Raw genomic sequence first — 22,289 nt, 5'->3', positions numbered from 1 at the left:
TCATTAGTCCATTCTTTTGTATGAATTACCCGTAACAGTAAACTTGCAAAATGGATCTTTTTATCATAAAGAGATTCGTTGTTCCTGATCCTACTTCAAACGATTGGAATAAGCCACATTACCTAGTAGAAGATGAACGAGATTGAGAACCCTGAGGTTGCAAACCAAGGAATACCCTCGAAATTCAAACATATTTGATCGATTTCTCTACCCACAGCTTTCAAAACCAGAGCTGCCATTAAATCCCTTGTTTTTGTTGGGCTGTAAGGGTAAATTTCTGCCATTGCCTCGGCTTCCCTAGAAGTGATATGCTCTATCCTAACTCTTTTGTAAATATTTCCTCTTGGTTATATATATTTTTCTTTTATCAAGAAAAAAAATAGTCAAATAACTTATTGTGTTTAGCTATATTGCAGAGACGCTTAACCAAAAAAAAAAAAAAAGAAGCTATATTGCAGAGACATGGAAGCCACGAATCTCTGAAACCAACTTCCTATTTGAACCAAAAAAAAAGTATAGAAACTCCTCACAGCTCTGTTACCTGCAAAATTGAACAATGGCAACTTTGGTAAATTCTGTAACTACATATAGGTTTTTATGTCTTAAAACCCAAAAGACGCCACCTGCCCACAAGTCCTCTAAAATAAACAGACGCGAAGGGCAAAGAGTTTTACTCTCTCTCTCTCTCTCTCTCTCTCTCTTGCTCTTCAAACCAGAACACCTATCATGCTCTACCCTCTCTCTTCCGTTTCCGCCATGCCCACCTTTTCTTCTTCTTGTTCCTCGCCTTCTCAGAAATCCAACAAGAGAAATTCTTCCTCCACTAATCCCAATAGCTCCACTTCTAATACCCTCCTTTGTAAGCATTCCCCTTCTGCAACCCTAGATATCCTTATTCTCATCCTCGTTCTCTTCTCCTGCACATTCCTTGTAACGTCATACTTCTCTTACATCTTCCGGTCCCTCTCCCAAATCCTTCCTTCTCTGCTCGTCTTTCACTCCGCTGCCTTTCGGGAGTCCCCTTTCCCCTACATTCTAGGGTTTCTTGTGTTCTTCACTGTCGCTGTTGTTTCCGTCGAGATCTGTTGCAGTTACAGGTCTAGAAAATGCGAGAATCCTGGTTGCAAAGGTATGAAGAATGCCATGGAGTTCGACCTTCAGTTGCAGACAGAGGATTGCTTGAAATCTTCCTCCAAGGAGATCGATAACCTACCCTGTAAAGGTGGGTCCGAGACGAATCCCGATTATGATTGTCTGAGGTCTGAGCTCAGAAAGATGGCACCCCCCAACGGACGGGCAGTGCTTCTGTTTCGAGCGAGGTGCGGCTGCCCCATCGCTAAGCTGGAGGCTTGGGGTCCCAAGCGTGGTCGGAGGCACAAGAAGTGAGTCCTCTCTTTATAACTTGGTTGTAACAACACTTTGCATTTATTTCAATTCTTCTTCCTACTGTAGTCCTCTCCATTAATTGATTTCAATTTCGTATCCTCCCCCTTCTCTTTTTGTGCGGTTGCATGTTGATTTAATTTAGTTTTTTTTTCCTTTTCTTCCCTTGTTTCATTGTCTATTTCGGTTTTGTACTTTTCATTTTGATCATCGAGTAAGAGCAGATGGCACATGGAAGAACTGTTGATTTAATCCGTGCTTGTTGAAGCTCCTTATAGCATGCATTTGATCTACTACTTGATATTGGACGCGATGCTTATGCTTTTTCGTTATGGTTGTCTGTTTACTGTGTTATATTTGCGTTGATGATGTTGTTTTATAGTTAGGGTTTTCAGTTTTCTGTGCCGTCTTTGCACTGATTGAGAGAAATATATCCCTGGTTTCTCCAGTTATGATTGTTTGCATTAGTATACATTTATGATGGTCGTACACCATTTAATGGGGTAAATGATTGGTTCTGTTAAAGAACGAGCGACAAAGTGGAGTCACACAGAGCAGTTTTTTAGTTCGTAGATGTATGGTGCGACAAGCTGATGGATGGGAACTTCATAGTTTTGATAATTCTTCTAATTGACTGATATTGTGGTCATTCCAATTTGTCCTTGAAATGGTTGATGTGGAATGATGTTCTGGTTGATTCACTCTTTTAGTGTTGGCAGAATCGTGGGCTAGAAAAGAGAGAATGAGAGAATAATTGCTTAGCTTAATTGATAGGTAAGCCCCTCTATTTATAATAGAGGGGAAAGTTATAAGAGCCTAAAATAGGCGATGTGGGACTAAAACCCACATGGCCGACTTAAACTTAATAACATAAAAACTATTCCAAAAGGACCAGAATACCCCCACAGTATTCTGGAGTACATATTCCAACACTCCCCCTCAAGTTGGATTATACAAATAATTAAAGAAAGAAGATCCAACTTGAACTAAAGAAAAAAAGAACTCCATAATAATGCTAACACTCCCCCTCAAGTTGGCGCATACAAGGTACTAATGCCCAATATGAACAAAATGGGAAAAAATAAGTTGTAGCAGAATCCAGCTTCAAGACGAATGCAGCTCTCAAATAAACCTTTAAGAACTTGAAAAAATAGATCTTCAAAACTTGGGCAGACTTGATCAGCAAACCGGGAGTGGAATGTCTTCCAAAAAAGGTAGCTGTCACCAATCTTCTATTGCTGTCCAGTGATGAATCTCCGAATGATAATCTTGAAGATAAGTAACTAGGGTAGCGAGCAGATGAATCAAGCAGCGGAAAAAATCAACCCAAATGTAGAACCTCATATAGGCAGGCAATAACCAAACATCTTCAATACTTTAATACCAATCTCCCCCTTACGGCAAACTCAACCCAATAACAAAGTAGATACCCATTGGCAATGGTGAAAACTCTGATCTTCTATGTTTTGCACCAGGTGTTCCCACAAGTTCTGCTTCTACAATGTCTGTAGGTGTACTGTACATAATCCCCCCTCACGTGTAGTACACGTGGACATAACAAGAGATAGGGCAAAAACATAATATTCCAGAATTTTCCAAGCGGTGCTAAGGGTAATGGAAAAAGGAAGAAATGGCAAATTAGAGAATACCATTAACTTCCAAAGGGGTTATGGGTATATGCCAAAGGTATGTTTTGGGAGGTGGTGAAGTGAAAAGAACAATGGGATAATGAACTATGGACAAAAACAATGCAACATAGTAATCTTCAACCTTTTTCAATCGATCAAACTAATTCCAAAACACCAATCTCCAATGATCAGATCTGAATTATAAAAAAACAGGTTTGATTTTTAGAAGGAGAAGGCACCATTCTTAAAAAACTTGATCAATCTTCACACAAGGAAGAACCAGGGTGCAAAATTCCAAACTATAAACTCCCACAAGCTAAATAAAATTGACGAAGATATCTGGACAGCAATGGATGTAAGAAGCTTCAACAAAAAACTTGGATCAGATCTGAATTAGTGAATAAGGCTAGGATCAACCTCTCAATGTAAGCCGGATATGAACCAAAAAAGCTTCACATAACTGAATAGATTCGTAGTTGCAACCAATAATCTTGGAACAAACTGTTGTAATCCCAAATAAGCTGATCTCCAGGGTAGTAGATTCGAGTCTTCAATAATGAAAGAAATTCGATCTCCAATAGTAGGATACTCAGTCTCAATAATAGGGCAGCAGTAGTCCATATAAAGGTAGCAGTAACATGTCAACCAGTCATGCTTACAGAAGCTAATCAATAGAACCAGCAAGGTATGTAGTAAAGCTCAATAGAACTAGCAAATTTAAGACAAATAATCCGATAGATCCATAGGTAGTTGAAGCAGCCAGCCACATAGGAACCAATAAAAAATAGGTTGATAATTGAAGAAATCAAGTCATAAGTGTGAACCTGAATTTTTTTTCAAAAAAACTCCAAGAATGATGCTGAAATTTGGGTTGAATACTCCTCCGATATGTATAAGACTTTCCTAAAAAAATTAGCAAGAGAGGACTGCCCTAACCCTTAGATCGATTATAGTCAGGGTTTTGTGAAAACCCTGAAAGTTGAGATCGATTGTAGGGAAAGGGAGCTTCATAAAAGAGAAGATGACTTGTCAAAGTTTGTTGATGGTTTGTAATAGATGCTGTCCACAGCTGCTTGAATGGATCTCCAATACGAATAACCAACCTCTTTTTGTGATTGAGACTTGATCTTCAAGAGGGAGAAACACCAAAAAATTGCAGAAAAATAAGGCAACAGCTATCACACGAAATAAAACTTCTTCAAGCCATGTATTGATGAAGTAGAATGTCCCCCTTGATAGTAGAAACACCTCCAAAAAACTCCAGCAGCAGCAAGCAACCCTAACCCTAAAATTGATATGTGTCAGGGTTTTGTAAGACCTTGAAAAGGAGGATCGATTGGGGTTAGGGGTCTTCAAACACTTGGAAAGAGGCTAATATTGAGGTCGAGTGGTCCTTGTAGATGAAGTAATCAGCCCTCCAAAAATCAGCAAAAGTTGAAACCTGTAACCCTAATTTCGGTTGGAGTCAGGGTTTTAATAGGTAACCAAATTAGCAGGTTGAGAAAGTTTTGCTGTAGAAACAAATCCAGCCATCGAAAGGCTCCAAACTTAGGTCGAGTAGGGTTTGTAGTAGTAGGGAATCACCCCAAAAATCAGTCGCATCGAAAGGGAAACCCTAAAATCGATTGGAGTCGTGGTTTTGAAAAAAACGACAAGTTGTGATCGATTAGGGTACTATAGGCTGGAATGGATAATGAAAGATGGAGAAAAAGCAAAAAAGGAAAGAGGACAATGGAATAGGGTAGAAAGGTGCTGGAAAAGGGTGCATAGGAGGTTCCAATAATGGAAATTCAGCCTTCCATGGTGATAGGGATCTGATCTCCAAAGAAGAGGGAAACTCCACATCGCAGAGAAGGTTCCAACAGAATTTTAATTGAAAAAAATAGATAGAATGGAGGAGGGCAACAACTAAATAATTGGATACTTTATTTACCTCATTAGTGCTGCCCCCTTACAAGGTTGAGAAGAAGAAAACCAGAAGAAGGAGAAACCGAGAAAGGGAGAAGAAGGGAGAAGTCGATTGAGGAGAAGGGGTTTCCTCTTTTTCTAACCTAGATCAGACCTGCTCTGATACCATGTTGGCAGAATCGTGGGCTAGAAAAGAGAGAATGAGAGAATAATTGCTTAGCTTAATTGATAAGTAAGCCCCTCTATTTATAATAGAGGGGAAAGTTACAAGAGACTAAAATAGGCGATGTGGGACTGAAAACCACATGGCCGACTTAAACTTAATAACATAAAAACTACTCCAAAAGGACCAGAATACCCCCACAGTATTCTGGAGTACATATTCCAACATTTAGGATTATCAACTCTGTTATTCCATCTTTGGTAAATTTAGCGACTGTGTTACCACAAAATTGTTCGAAGATCTAACCGAAAATGGATTAAATTTGAAAATTGGGAAAAAGAATGCTACCTGGTAACGTGGATCCTATGCCTAGACACAGTAGTGCATGAAATTATCGTCCTGCCCCCCCTCCCCCGGTGAAATCTAAAATCCCATCCATGTTGATGCCTCTATGCGCGGTCTTGTTGCTCCCCCACTAGTGCAGGGACTACACGACCAGGCATCGATCTCTTGCCCTTATAAATTTCTTTTTTTCTTTCTTTACTTGTAATTTTTCTAATTGATTTTCGGTAAAGTAAAATTCTTCTCCGACTTCATACAGAATATCATCTACATCAGAGATTTAGTCTTTGAATAAGATTTCTAACTCTTGTTCCTCAAACAATTTAATCATTTTTCTTGCGCTTGATCGTTTTCTATGATGCTGAGGTGCATAGTGGCCTTCATCATTACAAACATAGCCACGGGACTTTTTAAAATTCTTTTTATCTAACGGCTTTCTTTTTCTAATATATCTCATATTTTTTTGAAAACTTTCTTTTCTTCCATAATTTCCATTTAAAACATTTCCTATTGACTGTAGTACTTTTTTTAGGAATATTACAGCCACTTTTCCAAATTTTTAAGGATTTTATCACAACACCCTTGATCATCGGCCATGTTGTTAATTTGCTTTTTAACCTATTTTTTTAGCTTTTACCTTATACCTTAAGACAGTGTTTTGCTACAACTCTTAAGATGTAGCTAATGCTAAATCCTAAAGTATCCTTTTTATCTATTTTTGCCAAAAAATAAGAATAATTTTGCTTCAACTGATGTAATTGATAGTAGTATTTTAGGAAATTCTTCAAACTGACAAATGCTGCATAATTCTAATTTTGAAAGGACATAATTGGCATCTTGAAGATTATCATCACCAGCTTCTCCGTTGAATTATTCTTTCAAAATTTCAGTAAATTTTTTAAGAATATCCTCTAAAAGCTTCTTTAGTTGTTTCAGATTGTTCCTAGCCTTTAAGCCATTGCAACATGTCATCTTGAAGCATTGCTGCAATGTAATCTAGGAATCTTTCTTTAGATTATGTATTCTTATAATTTGTCATCAGGACAGTCAAAGACTGTGCCCAATCATCAATTGTCCGTTTATAACCTTTAAATGAGACAATTTTAATGTCTAAATAAGTCCCATGTTGAGCTATGGGCTGCCAATTCAAATCATCATGTCTTAGATGCATTGGACCAGTCTCCTCTTCTTTTAAAGTATAAGTTGATGGTCTGTCATCTCCTACTAAAATTTCTTCTTGATGACTATCCTGTCTATAATCATTATCTTTGATTTAAATTCCTTTTCGTGATTATCCTGCTTGGAATCATAATGGATGTCTTATTGGCTAGAAGTATCATCATTCATCACTGAATGTCTGAACCGCATCAAGTTCTTCTGATTGTCTATCAAAGAAGTATTTTATCATTTTTTTTTTAATCTTCGTGTGGTTGTCTATCACGGAAGTTGTGTCTGGTTTTCTCATCTTCTTCTGATTGGCTATTTGAGAAGTCATTAGTATAATTTTCAAAATTATAGCTAAAATTAATTAGAAAAATTACAAGTAAAGGAAGAAGAAATTTTATAAATTTCTAAATTCAATCCATTTTTAGTTAGAATCCTTGAACAATTTAATGGCAATGCAATCGCTAAATTTTCCAAAAAATGGAACAACATAGTTGATTTTATTAGACAAGAATAAAGCCAACAAATGGAGAAGAAAATCCCGAGGTCTGGTATATTATCTAGGTTTAATTCAAATCACATTGACTGCCTTATTTTGACTAGACAAAGTTGGTAGAATCAAAATTGAGACATGAGAGATTAGGTATACAATCTGATTCCTTTGACATTGCAATTCATTGGCAGACACTCCATGAATTGACCAAAACAACTCATACATCAATTTGAAACAAATCCCTAGAAAAAGGTTTTGTTGAGTTGTATGAACTATTTAGTGGTGCAGAACCTTGGGCAAAATACCCTATTTGGTTCGCTTATGGGCCCACCCAATGAATTAAAAATCCAAGCACAAGGAAAACAATGGCAATTTGGTAATAATACATCAATTTGAAACAAATCCCTAGAAAAAGGTTTTGTTGAGTTGTATGAACTATTTAGTGGTGCAGAACCTTGGGCAAAATACCCTATTTGGTTCGCTTATGGGCCCACCCAATGAATTAAAAATCCAAGCACAAGGAAAACAATGGCAATTTGGTAATAATCTGAAATTATCGAGGGTGAGTGGTGGAGCTGTAATTAAATAGAATCTCAAAGGGCTAATGGGTAGGGACAAGAGGGAGGACACCAAAGGTATTTGATTTATTGATTTAGGACAGATTTGAAATGAAGTTGAAATAAAGGGCAAGGGGTAATAAAAGAGAAAAAAGGGCGTACCCTGTGCACGAGGCTCCTGCCACTACGGGTCATGGGTTTGAGTCTCTGGAAATAGCCTCTTTGCAAAGTAGGGGTAAGGCTGCATGCATTATGACTCTCCCACAAAGAGAAAGTGAAGGGTAATTTCAAAACAAGGAATAAAGAAGGGTTAAAGGAGAGGGTATCATGAGCTGTCTATATACCCTATCGTCTTCAACCTCTTGAAAGGGGTTGTAGGAGGTAGAACCAGAATAGGAAAATACAGCCTCGAAATTGGACTAAAAAAGCCATGAAATTCCAGAGTAAGAATTGCCTAGTCTACAGAACTGATCCAACAACAATCGATGGTCGAGTTACACAAGCTTCTAAAACAGAAAACCAGCGGAAGTTGCAGGTATTGGTTACTCTCTGAACAAATCTCCATAGCGAAGACAATATGAACCTCAAGTATAGGACATAGGTCATCCTTAGCTGCCGAAAAAGAAGTTAGGAGTTTTCATTCTTTTCAATCTGCCCGACGAATTAAAATCTCTCCTAATTACTTCCTAAAATTTAGACTAATAAAAATAGAAACTCAATAAAACTTAATTTGGAAATTTCCCTTCATGTCTAATTCTAATATCTACCCATAATAAAAGATTACATATATTTCCCAAATAAATAAAACTTTCTAAAATATTACTAGACTCTAAAAACTATTGGACCCAGTTCTCGGTCTGGGTTCCCAAACAGGTTCGGGGTCACTCCATGGGAGTGCTCTTGCATCAATTCCCCCGGTGTTGAGAAAAACTCGACCACAAGTTTTGTAAAACGGGAGTATCAAATTCAATCGACCGGCATCCACCCTTGACTGTATAAAATCATCAATTAAACCACAATCGAATGATATGGAATCCGTGATGCGAAGTTCGTTGTTGAAGTAGTGACTTGGAAATATAAAATTGACTGGTTCACTCAAGAGATCAACCGGTTTTTCTCTTCCACAAGTTGATCTTCAATGACCATTGATGCCATTTCGTCTTCCATCAATGGTGGTTCGTCTTCTGGCTCTTCCACCTTTTGCTCAATGACTGAGATCAAGTTGTCCACACGATCAGATGTGTCCACTAATTGGTTCTTGATTTCCGTGCATTGTCGTTGAGTCTCCGTGCATTGTTGTTGAGTCTTTGTGCATTGTTGTTGAGTCTCGAGTCGAGCTTCTCTCGTATAAGTTGAATTTGTTGCCGGATCTCGAGTAAGAGGGTTGGATCCATCGTCTAGGTTTCTCTAATACCAATTTGGTGCAGCAGAATCCGGGGAAAAATACCTTATTTGGTTTGCTTATGGGTCCACCCAATGAATTAAAAATCCAAGCACAAGGAAAACAGTGGCAATTTGGTAAATAATCTGAAGTTATCAAGGGTGAGTGGTGGGACTGTAATTAAATAGAATCTCAAAGGGCTAAAGGGTAGGGACAAGAGGGAGGACACAAAAGGTATTTGATTTAGGATAGATTTGGAATGAAGTTGAAATAAAGGGTAAGGTGTAATAAAAGAGGAAGTGAAGGGGAATTTCGAAACAAAGAATAAAGATGGGTTAAAGGGGAGGGTATCGTGGGAAGTCTATACTCTATTGTCTTCAATCTCTCGAAAAGGGTTGTAGGCGGTAGAACCCGAATAGGAAATTGAATATACCCGTGAAATCGGACTCAAACAGCCATGAACTTCAGCAAGAATTGCCTAGGCCTACAGAACTGATCCAACAACTATCAATTCCAAAGATCAAGCGATGGTCAACTTACATGCTTCTGAAACAGAAAACCAGCGGAAGTTGCAGGTATTGGTTGCTCTCTGAACGAATCTCTACAGGGAAGACACTAGGAACCTCAACTATAGGATATAGATTGTCCCTAGCTGCCGAATCAAGCCCCCACAGTTTGAGGGTGAACATAGGACCCATATAGCGTGACTGCAATACTTGTTGGAATAAAACGAGAGGAGGAGAGAGGGGGAGGGGAATCGCAGAAGAAGGGTAATGTCGGACAGAATTGAAGGCTCAACCAGTCCCAAAACGGGATCTGAAATCAGGGCGGGTGACTTAGGTTAATGGAAATAGGGCTGGAATGCTCGAATGGGTTAAGGGGTTGGTCTAGGGTTAGGGTAGGGTGATTGAATGAGACTGAGACAGTAGGGGACTAAAAGGGTTAAACAAAATTCAGTAAAACAGCAGGTTTCCCCTCTGCCGATTTCACCAAAAGGCCAGCAAAACTGAGTCTGGGCAGAATTGGAAAGAAATCGAATAGCAGCCAATCTGCTGGGCAGATGAGGCTGAAACTTGGATCGAGTGGGGGTCTTGGAGGGTAGAAGGTGTGCTCAAAAGATGGGAGAAAGGTGATGGTTGGATTGAGCAGGGGAACGGTGCAATGGAATTAGAAGGTTAGGCTGAAAAAAGAAAGTAACCTGACAACAGTAGGTTGGGCAGCAGCAGAGCAGCTCGGTTGAAGGGATGGGTGATGCAGCTCCAAGAAGGAAGAAGAAGAAGAAGAAGCCCTGAACTTAGGGTTTGAATAGGGAGCCATAGATTAGGATTATTATTTTCCATACTTTGTTTATTTTCCTGTTTTTAGATTGAACCGGTTTAGAATTGGTTGCATCCAATTGGTTCAATTGGTCTAATTTAAGTGAAGTGTTCCTATTGGTCAATAGGTCCTTATATCCTATTGGCTAGTATGGGATCTTCTTTTAAATTAGTTGTTTTAAGTTAGATTCTTTTATTTTAATTTAGTAGGGGTATCTTAGTCAATTTACTATTTTAAATTAGTTAAGTTAGATTAAATCTCTCCCTTCCCCGATTTTAGAAGGAGGAGACTTTAATTTGTACTAGGATTTGGCCATTGGCCCTTTATTATAAAAGTAGAAATCGTGGGAGGCTCCCCCACATTGAAATTTCCTTTGAGTGTGCATCCTTGTGGATTTCAAGGTGGAAAGGGTGGGTGGATTCCTGCGACTCCTTACGCCGTGACGGCTGGGAGGATCTCTCTCTGAAGGTGGTTTCATCCTTCATCATTCAAGCTGCTGCCGGTGGATTCCAGTGGTAAGTTTGAGTTTTAATTCTGTTTTCTTATTCCTTCTCCTTCCCCATTCGATCCCCCTTTATTTTTCTGTTTTACTTTCATAAACCCTAGACTGTTGAATTCTGTCCAGACTTATTCCTCCATCAGAAATCAATCAAACTTAGGCCATAACCTCCCCACACCATTGTCTACACTTGACCCTAGCTGCTGCCCATAATCAACACTCAAAACCCTATATTCCCCTACCTCCATTAAAACCCCAAAACCCTAAATTTCAGAAACTATACTTCCAGCCATCCATTCCCCTTCAAACTTCAGTCGAGCCATCCCCTTACTATTTAGTAAGCTCGATCCCAAGCCCAGCCCTCACAGCCCACTTGAAACCCTAGTTTTAGTAGTTTTCCTAGTTTCTAAAACCCGAAACCCTAACCCTAAATCTGCAGAATTATAAAACCTAACCAAATCCTATTTTCTTTACACCAAAATAACCCCCTAGACCTGCATATTAAAGCCATATAAGATCCATTCCCAAATTCCCCTCCTAAACCCTAGAATTAACCTAAATTCTAGTGCTGTCCATTCGAACCAGCAATCCCTTTGGCTGTTTGATCCTGTGTTTGGCTCCTAGTAGGTCTCCTACCTATCTAAGACTACATTAATGAGGCTTCTAATGACTTGAGAACTTGAAGGGGATGAAGAACAGCAACTGGAATAGACCTCCTGGGCTTCCCACCGCAAGGAGTCAGCTAGATCATACACTAGCTCCTTGTCTAAGGATCAAACACCAAGGGAATAGCGAGGATCAAAATTCCTTGCTTGCCCTCCTGGGTTGTCTTTATATATTGCAATAAAAAGAAATAGCAAGGATCAAAATTCCTTGACCCCTTACTTGGGTTACAAGACTATCAGTTTCTAAAACTGATGTGAACTCCTAAATCTTGACACTTACTAAATATGAAAATAGAAACTGACTTCTTACAATGAAATTAGAAAGTAAATATCCTAGACTACTAACTTAGCCCAACCAACTGGTTCACTGGTTTATTACAAGACTAGAAATAAAAACATAACAACCCAATAGAACAGTACTGTTCATGTGAACAGTATCACGTGAACAGTGTTACACCAGCAGTAGTTGAGATCATGGTTTGAGGTATCGGATTGGATCGGCCGATTTTGGCCGGAGATCGGATCGGTATCGGCCGAGACTGATCCCAATACCGATCCGATCCAGCTGTATGGACGGGTAAAAATGTAAAAAAAAAGTAGTTTTTTTTTATAAGAAAACAGGGACAAAAGTGTCATATTTGCCCGAGTTTGGGTGATCCCGATCCGTAACGGCCGATCCGATCCCGATCCAATCCGATCCAGCCGATACCGAGATCATGAACCATGGTTGAGATTCAAAACTGCCTGTAGGCAGCAGCCTTCTTCTTTTTCTTCCTTGAGTACATCCTTTGTTTTGCATCAAAGGGGGAGGGGAATCGCACAAGCCAGTTTGGCTTCCAAATCAAACACTCACAATTTTCATTCTTTTCAATCTGCCGGACAAATTGGGTTACAAGCATATATATAAAAAAAGTAAGAATTTCCTAATTGAAGTCTAAAACAGCAGTAAAATTAAAATCTATCTCCTAATTACTTCCTTAAACTTAGACTAATAAAAATAGAAACTCAATAAAACTCAAATTGGAAATTTCCCTACATGTCTAATAGCTACCCAAAAAAAAAAAAAGATTACGTATCTTTCCCAAATAAATAAAACTTTCTAAAATCCTACTAGTCTCTAAAAACCAATTGGACCTGGTTCTCGGTCTGCGTCCCAAACGGGTTTGGGTCGATCCATGGAACCGCTCCTGCATCATTTACTTTTGATACTGCAATCCAACTAAGATTAATTAATCCGAAAGATATATCAGTCCCAACAGAATGGTATCATCAATGAGTTTACACAAGGTGATGAAGAACCATTACGAAAGCCGATGAACAGAGAAAATACAGTCTAATCCTTGCTTCAGTCTTGAATCTTGATAAACAAACTTTACAGCGTAATGCTATAGACTCTAAGCAAGATTCAATAGCATTAAAAAGTGTACAAGTTCCTATATTGCCAGGAACAAGTTTCAGTAAATCTGAAGATATTAAATTAAGCCAAGAAAAAAATAGGGAAATTGTTTTCATTTAGTCATGGCAAAAGAAGATCTACTGCTCTGACATTCCTAAATCTGCCCCTCTTTTAGTCATTATCTCTCAAGGCTCTTGGTCCCCTCCCTCCTCCCTCCCCCCCCCCCCCCCTTTCCCCTCCTCCTTGGCTCGGATAAGGTTATTTGGCTTCCCTCCTCCAACGGCCTCTTCAGCTCCAGTTCGGCTTGGAATTTTTTTAGGAAACCTGGCCCCTCTGTCCCTTGGCACAAGCTAGTTTGGTTCAAAGGCCATATACCTCACCATAGCTTCACTGTTTGGAGATCCCTTAGCCTTTGCCTCCCAACCCAAGCCTTCCTCCTCCACCGTCACATCCCTGCCTCCCTCTCTTGCATCTTTTGTTGGAATGGCTCCGAGGACATAGCCCATCTCTTCTTTGCTTGCCCATTTACCTCCACCATCTGGAAAAAAGCCCTCACAACCATTTGGCCGTGCAGCAGGAGACCCCTCGCCTTTTTTAGGGAATGGCTCTGGTTGGATATGACCTTTACTGGAGACACTATATGTGACACTGCCGGAAAGCTTGTTTTTGGCTCTGCTATCTACCACATTTGCATGGAAAGGAATCTTAAGAGATGGACTTCCAACTCTAGATCTTTTGATATGATTTGGAAAGCCATCTCCTTTGATGTCTCCTCCAAGCTCAGTTTTATCCTTCATAGATCCATTCCTGATACCCTAAGGAATAGGAATATTGTTGTATCCTAGGGTCTTGATTTTTCTCTTTTGCATGCCCTCACCTCTGCGTAGGTTGGCTCTCGGCTGCCCCCCTTTCTCTCTCCCCCTTTCCTCTTTGAATATCCCCTTCCCCCTTTTTTCCCAGCCCCCTCCTGGGGTTTGGTAATAGATTATATTCACCCAAAAAAAAAAAAAAAAAAAGATATATCTCGGGAATATTATATCATACAGGTTATAAGCCATATAATCTGTGTATTTTTATTGGTACAGGTGCTACAATTAGCGCTTGTAAGTGGAACGCTTTACCTTTTGAAAAGTGGGTGAAGTTGAAGAAACCAATCCGAGTAAAAGGAGTTAATAGTAATGAAACTTTGATTTAGTACAAAGCTAAGAAAACAGCTGTCTGGTTAAATAAAAGAGAATTCATTATTCATAAATTTTATGTTGTTTCCATCTATGCATGGTGATTTTATCCTTGGGAATAACTTCTTTGATAATTATTTATCAATGCATATTTTCCATAAATCAGTTTCACTAGCTTTAGCAGATGAGTTCGTAGAAATAACTTTGCTAGAACAACATGTGTATAATTGTTCTAATGCTGATATGATTCAGGTATTAGAAAATGAAGAAGACAGAAACACTGCTCTTCAAAGAGTAACTGAATTACCTGAAGAAAACTTACCAAAAAAAAGTTACCTGAAGAAATAAGAAAACATTTATACGAGAGCTATGAATTTATCAATCATATAGCTACTAGTAAAGTACCATTGGTCAATATTCAGAGATGGAATAAGCCTGTTTATTAGAATGTTTTCAAACCATTTTGATATCCAAGCAGAACTTGGAGTAGTATCACTTTTAGAGATTGAAAGGAATAATACAAGGCAGTTAAACTAATCACCAGCCATAGTCAGAGATGCAGTTAATTATTTAGAAATGACAAGATAAAAAAATTTGGGTGCATAATTACTCATCTCTAGCAGAGAGACCTTCACCTACAAGCTTTTGTCAACCATATCAACTACGGAGAATATCTACTGCATCACATCCAATAATATCTATAGAAGATAATAGGGTGACTTATAGGATGGAAATTTCTATAAATTGGAGGACTGAAAGAAAATAAGTTTAAAATATGAAGAAATCACAAACTTTTATGACTGAAAAATAATGTTTTATGGCCGAAGAACAGTTATCTTACCACAGATAGAAATTTATATAAATCCAATAGATTTGATTGCACATAGAAGAGCATTTGAACAATGGTACAACAATGTCTGGCAGACAGGAGAAATTGATGTATCAGAAGAAGTGCTGGATCAGAAGATCATCCTAGACAAGGAAGATGGAAAGAAGCCAAAAGTCCAATGAAGTTAGACCAAACTCCTATGCTCCTTATGCAAAGACTAGACCAGACCCTAGCAGACCAAGGTCATGTGATGAATGGGTTTGCCCAAACCTCATTAGGCCAACATATCCATCAATGACTAGACAAATCCATAATGAATCATACGCATCAGTGGCTAGACAAGTCCATCCATGTTCCTACAGATCAAACTCAGTTTCAGACAGAAATTGACATCAAAGATTTTTACAACCTTGGAATCCCCACAAATATCAATGAAGAGTTAAATGGTGTATGAAAATCATACCTTCTAGCCAATAAGGGTAAGTTTCAAAGGCATGTGGGTAAGCTAGCAGATAAGGTGGCTGAGCAAACAACACATCATAAATTTTTGAAAAATCTCAGTTTCAATCTCATCAGACAGATGAATTGGGATGAAGGTTTTTTGTGTGTTTTATGAAAAAAATCATCATTTCTGCAAGTATCTTACTTCTTAGCAGTCAGCTTTGAAGATCCCAATTTTGAAAAGATTTGAAAAATATGTCTTTGCTTTCCAAAGACATTACTTCCAAAATAAATTTTTGCTAAAATAATTGATCTTCCTATGATGATTAAGACCATGATCATTCATAAAATACAAATATGGAATTATTCCACATATCTGACCTTTTGAATGGAACCCGAACCGACACCGACATGTATGGCTGGGGGGACTGAGACCCCAAAGATACTTTCCACAAAACTTGACTTAGTGTGTGACTGACCCTTATACTCATAGGCAAAGGGTAATGATGATGATGACCATATCCAGTATAGTGACTATACTTGGAATTGGTGCTCCTCGTGCCAGAAATGGATGATGGTGTATGCAATTGCTCCTTATGATGAATAACCCTTTCCATACTCATGCCTCCAATACTGTTAGTAAAGCTCTTGATTGTGTCATCCATGCTATCTTGCTATTTCCCAGCTATTGTGTGAATCGGTGACGTCAGCTTGTCCTTTGGGCAAGTCCACAATGGTCATCAACCTATATGGCATGAGTGTACTAAGTCTCTCCTGTGTAGTGCACCATCATCATCATCATCACCACCACTGCTAGTAACCGAACCTGATAAAGTAGCTGTATAATTGTTCTGCTCCAAAATTTAAAGCTGGAGATCATTCTCTTTTTTGTGTTTTGTATCAAAAGCAATGACAGAGTCTATGGTGCTATACGAGTCTCGAAAGGACTACTCCTTGGTCGCTGAGGACAATAAGGTGAGAGCATATCTAAAAGGTAAATCCTTAAAAAAACTATATGTTTGTTTTGAAGGTTGACATCTATAAAGCAAAGATCTTCAGCACCATCACCAGTGGTTTCTCATTTGCAAGTTGGTCGATGATACCTGTCAATATTTACTATGTGATTACGTGGATTACACCCGAAATTGGTGCAGATATTCCTATGACGTTCGGCATGCCATACCCTACATGAAACTTGTGGTATAAGTTTTCAATTGTTGAATCATTGTGTACTGCATCTGTGAAGCTGGAGTTCATTAGGATTGGTCATTTCATAAGTGAATCTGGAACTTCCAAAGGTCAAATTGTTGTGGGTACAGGTGAAATCCCCTTGTCATCAACATACTTGAAAGAAGAGTATAAACAGATCAATCTTATGAAGCTTGAGGGGGGAATTGAATATAACATAAAAGAATGGATTGAAGTCAGTCTGGAATTGGAACAGATAAATATTTCACCTCCCATGTTTATTGAGGAGCAGCTGATGATGGTTATAGTCAAGACACCAATAATAATACTAAGAGGAGAAGGGAAGATCTAAGGAATTGATCAACCGGTTCAAACTTATCAATTCCGTTTTTTAGTAAATTTAAGAACATGGATGAATTAATGGATTCAATTAAGTATTTAAGCAACTGCTGCTAGAGTTTGTTTCTAATCTATGTGACAAGTTAAGACCAAATTATTCTTATGAATTGCCTTAAGGTGAGTGATGATTTAAAATTCAGTTCAATTGAGTGTTTTCTATCCTCTCTACACTTGTAGCAACCAAATTGACATTCATTAATTTTGATGGTTGGGTGAAATGAGAAATCCCTAGATATATGCTAGATGTGTAATTTTATGGCTCTTTATCTTATGACCCAAATATTTCTATATGGATGATTCATCAATGCTCTTAAATGGAAGTTAAACAAACACTAGCAGCAGTTGCTTAAATACTGAATTGAATCCAGTAATTCATCCATGCTCTTAAATTTAGTAGAAACAGAATCGATGAACTTGCGCTGGTTGATCAATTCCTTGGATCTCCCCTTCTCCTTCTTTTATTATTATTGGTGTCTTAGATATAACCATCATCAGTTGGCTCCTCAATAAACATGGGTGATGACATATTTATTTTTACCAAATCCAGACCGATTTGAATCCATCCTTTTATGTTATATTCAGTTCCCCCTCAAGCTTCACGAGATTGATATGTTTTAATTCTTTTTTCAAATATGTTGACGACAAGGGGATTTTAGTTGTACCCACAACAATATGACCTTTGGAAGTTCCAAGTTCACCTATGAAATGAGCAACCCTAATAAGCTCCAGCTTCAAAGATGCAGTACACAATGGTTCAACAATTGGAAACTAATGCCACAAGTTCCATATAGGGTCTGGTATGCCCAACGACATAGGAGTATATGCACTAATTTCGGGTGTAATCCGTGCAACTACATAGTAAATTTTGACAAGTATCGTCGACCAACTTGCAAGTGAGGAACTACTGGTGGTGGTGCTGAAAATCTTTGCTTTTGTAGATGTCAACATTCAAAACAAATATATAATTTTTTTTGGATTTAGCTTTTAGATATGCTTTCACCTTATTGTCCTCAGCGACCAAGGAGTAGTCCTTTCCAAACTCATATAGCACCATAGATTCTGCCATCGCGTTTGATACAAAACACAAAAATAAAAGAATAGTCTTCAGTTTTAAAATATTGAAGCAGAACAATTATGCAGCTAATTGGGTTCTATATATTGAAAGGTCGAGGTATTTGTGAATACACATGGCCCTCGTGATTGATATAGACTTAGATCTCGGCAGGATGATGCATTTTTTGCCGTCTTAACTCGATGTTATGTTTCAGTAGCCATATGGCCAATATAGGTCATTAAACTTAACATCCACCCTATTTTAGGCCTTCTAAACACAATGTAAACATTAGGCTTTATAAATTCAAACCCAAAATGTTACTTCGACTTCGGACACTAGGTTGGTAGTTTAAGACATGCATGAGGTCTACCTTGGGTATTCTATACAATATTTACAACTCATATAATTAAAGTAGCAGTGTAAAACAAGTTAAATAAGCATTACGAATTAAAATACATCAAATCATAAACCATTTAAGCATTAGGCATTTATTTCGTATTTCATAATCATGCATGGTGATGGTTTGACGGTTTGTTAATGATTGAGAGAAACATAGAAAGAGACATAGATTAAAGAAATACAAGTAAGTGTGTAATAAGTCCTACCATTTGAGAGTAGCTGGTGCTGAAATGAGTGTCGTGCCGAATCATCATAACGACCACGTTTTTTTTTGTTGTTGTTGTTATTGAAGCAAGCTCTACTCTAATTGAATCACAAAGGCTGTCCATTTCATAGTATGCTGGAATTAACGCTCGCAGTCGTTCACAACAACCTTATAAATTGAATCATCAGTCTGCTGGAGGTACTCTAACCTATATATATCTCCGAAATGTAAGGAACTTGTTCGAGAGCCACCGCTACTAGATGGTCCCCATGGAACCCGAACCGGCACCGACATGTATGGCTGGGGGGGACCGGGACCCCAAAGATGCTTTCCACAAAACCTGACTCGGTGTGTGACTGACCCTAATACTCATAGGTAGAGGGTAATGATGATGAAGAGTGGGACTTCCATAATGGTTCAAACTGACCATATCCGGTATACTGACTATACCTGGAATTGGTGCTCCTTGTGCCATATATGGATGATGGCATATGCCACTGCTCCCCATGATGAATACCCCTCTCCATACTCATGCCTCCAATATTGTCAGTCATGCTCTTGATTGTGTCATCCATGCTATGTTGCTGCTTCCCAGCTGATTGTGTGAATCGGTGACGTCAGCCAGTCCTGTAGGCAAGTCCACCATGGTCTCCCCACCATGGTCCTCATCATGTGTGGCATGAGTGTATTAAGTCTCTTTTGTAAAGTGAACCATCATCATCACCACCACAGCTAGTACCCGAACCTGACAGGAGGAGAACCCAAGTTGATGTATAATTGTTCTGCTTCAAAATTTTAAAGCTAGAGACCGTTCTTGTTTTTGTGTTTTGTATCAGACACGATGACAGAGTCAATGGTGCTATACGAGTCTGGAAAGGACAACTCCTTGGTCGCTGAGGACAATAAGGTGAGAGCATATCTAAAAGATAAATCCAAAGAAAACTATGTTTGTTTTGAAGGTTGACATCTATGAGGAAAAGATCTTCAACACCACCACCAGTAGTTCCTCACTTGCAAGTTGATCGACGATACCTGTCAATATTTAATACGTGGTTGCATGGATTACACCTGAAATTGGTGCATATACTCCTTTGTCGTTGGGCATGCCGGACCCTACATGGAACTTGTGGCATAAGTTTTTAATTGTTGAATCATTTTGTATTGCATCCTTGAAGCTGGAGCTCATTAGGGTTGGTCATTTCATAGGTGAACTTGGAACTTCCAATGGCCAGATTGTAGTGGGTACAACTGAAATCCCCTTGTCATCAACATACTTGGAAGAAGAGTTAAAATAGATCAATCTCGTGAAACTTGAGAGGGGGGGAATTGACTATAACATAGAAGAATGGATTAAAGTCGATATGGAATTGAAACAGATAAATTTTTTACCTCCCTTGTTTATTGAGGAGCCAGCTGATGATGGTTATATCCAAGACACTAATAATAATACGAGGAGAAGAAGGGGAGATCCAAGGAATTGATCAATCGACGCAAGTTCATCGATTTTGTTTCTAGTAAATTTAAGATTACGGATGAATTAATGGATTCAATTAAGTATTTAAGCAATTGTTGCTAGAGTTTGTTTTCCATCTATGTGACAAGTTAAGACCAAATTATTCCTATGAATTGCCTCATGGTGAGTGATGATTTAAAATCTGCTTCATTGGAGGGTTTTCTGTCCTCTCTATACATGTAGCTACCAAATTGACATCCATTAATTTTGATGGTTGGGTGAAAGGAGAAATCCCTAGATATATGGTAGATGTGTAATTTTATGGCTTATTGCTATCGTATGGCCCAAATTTTCTATATTGATGATTCATCCATCCTCTTGAATTGAAGTTAAAAAACTCTAGCAACAGTTGGTTAAATACTTAACTGAATTAATTCATCTATGTTCTTAAATTTACGAGAAACAAAATCAATGAACTTGCGCAGGTTGATCAATTCCTTGGGTCTCCCCTTCTTCTCCTCCATTTATTATTGGTGTCTTGGATATAACGATCATCAGTTGGCGCCTCAGTAAACATGGGAAGTGACATTTATCAGTTCCAAATCCAAACCGACTTGAATCCATCCTTTTATGTTATACTAAGTTTCCCATTCAAATTTCACTAGATTGATTCGTTTAACTCTTCTTTTAAGTATGTTGATGACAAGGACATTTTGGATGTACCCACAACAATCTAGCCTTTAGAAGTTCCAGGTTCACCTATGAAATGACCAACCCTAATGAGCTCCAGCTTCAAGGATGCAGTACACAATGATTCAACAATTGGAAACTTATGCCACAAGTTTCATGTAGGGTTTGGCATGCCATACGACATAGGAGTATCTGCACCAATTTCGGGTGTAATCCATGCAACCACAGTAAATTTTGATAGATATTGTCGACCAACTTGCAAGTGAGGAACTACTGGTGCTGGTGCTGGTGCTGAAGATTTTTGCTTTATAAATGTCAACATTCAAAACAAACATATAGTTTTCTTTGGATTTACCTTTTAGATATGTTCTTACCTTATTGTCCTCAGTGACTAAGATGTATTTCTTTCCAGACTCATATAGCACCATAGAGTCTTCCATCGGGTTTGATATAAAACACAAAAAAAGAGAATATTCTTCAGCTTTAAAATTTTAAAGTAGAACAATTATGCAGCTACTTCGGTTCGAAATATCGAAAGGTCGAGATATTTGTGAATATACATGGCCCTCGCGAATCTGATATATACTGAGATCTCGGCGGGATGATGCATTTTTTTTCGTCTCAACTCGATGTTATATTTTGGTAGCCATATGGCCAAGATAGGTCTTGAAACTTGACACTCACCCCATTTTAAGACTTCTAAACATAATGGAAACATTAGGTTTTACAAATTCAAAACCAAAATAATACTTCGACTTTTGGACCCTAGGTTTGTGGTTTACGGCATACATGAAGTCTACCTTAGCTATTCCACACAATATTTACAACTCATATAATTAAAGTAGCGGTGTAAAACAACTTAAATAAGCATTATGAATTAAAATACATTAAACCATAAACCAAGCATTAGATTATACATGGTGATGGTTCGACAGTTTGTTAATAATTGTTATAAACTTGGAAAGAGACATAGATTAAAGAAATACAAATGTAAGTGTGTAACAAGTCCTACCATTTGAGAGAAGCTGGTGCTGAAATGAGTGTCGTATCGAATCATCATAATGGTCAAGTTGTTGTTGTCATTGTTGAAGCAAGCTTTGCTCTGATTGAATCACAAAGGCTGGCCATGACATAATATGTTGGAAGTAACGCTCGAAGTCGTCCCTAACAACCCTATAAATTGAATCATTAGTATATTGAAGGTACTCTAACCTAGGTTATATATCTCCAAAACGTAAGGAACTTGATCGAGAGCCACCGCTACTAGATGGTTCCCGTGGAACCGGAACCGGAACCGACATGTATGGCTTGGGGGACCGGGACCCTAAAGATGTTTTCCACTAAACCTGACTCAGTGTGATTAACCCTCATACTCATAGGCAGAGGGTAATGATGATTAAGAGCGGGCCTTCCCAAATGGCTCAAACTGACCATATCCAGTATAGATGACTATGGTGCTTCCCGTGCCATATGTGTATGATGGTTTATACATCTACTCCCCATGATGAATACCCTCTACCATACTCATCCCTCCAATACTGTCAGTCAAGCTCCTGA

At 38.4% G+C, this 22,289-nt stretch overlaps 1 protein-coding gene across 1 annotated transcript in view; it reads left to right on the top strand.

The window, feature by feature from the left end:
* The first annotated feature begins 709 nt into the window (after positions 1-709).
* The window catches only part of LOC122657478 (uncharacterized protein At5g19025-like), a 41,037-nt gene continuing 19,457 nt past the window's right edge, over positions 710-22,289 (top strand). The window contains exon 1 of the mRNA XM_043852189.1: positions 710-1,382. Within this exon, the coding sequence (XP_043708124.1) occupies positions 727-1,382 (656 nt within the window). The 5' untranslated portion in view covers positions 710-726. The remainder of the gene's footprint in view (positions 1,383-22,289) is intronic.

This window comes from Telopea speciosissima, chromosome 4 (assembly GCF_018873765.1).
Source record: "Telopea speciosissima isolate NSW1024214 ecotype Mountain lineage chromosome 4, Tspe_v1, whole genome shotgun sequence".
Classification (NCBI taxonomy): Eukaryota; Viridiplantae; Streptophyta; class Magnoliopsida; order Proteales; family Proteaceae; genus Telopea; species Telopea speciosissima.
Note: the sequence above shows the minus strand (reverse complement) of the source record. Positions and strands in the feature narration are given on the sequence as shown.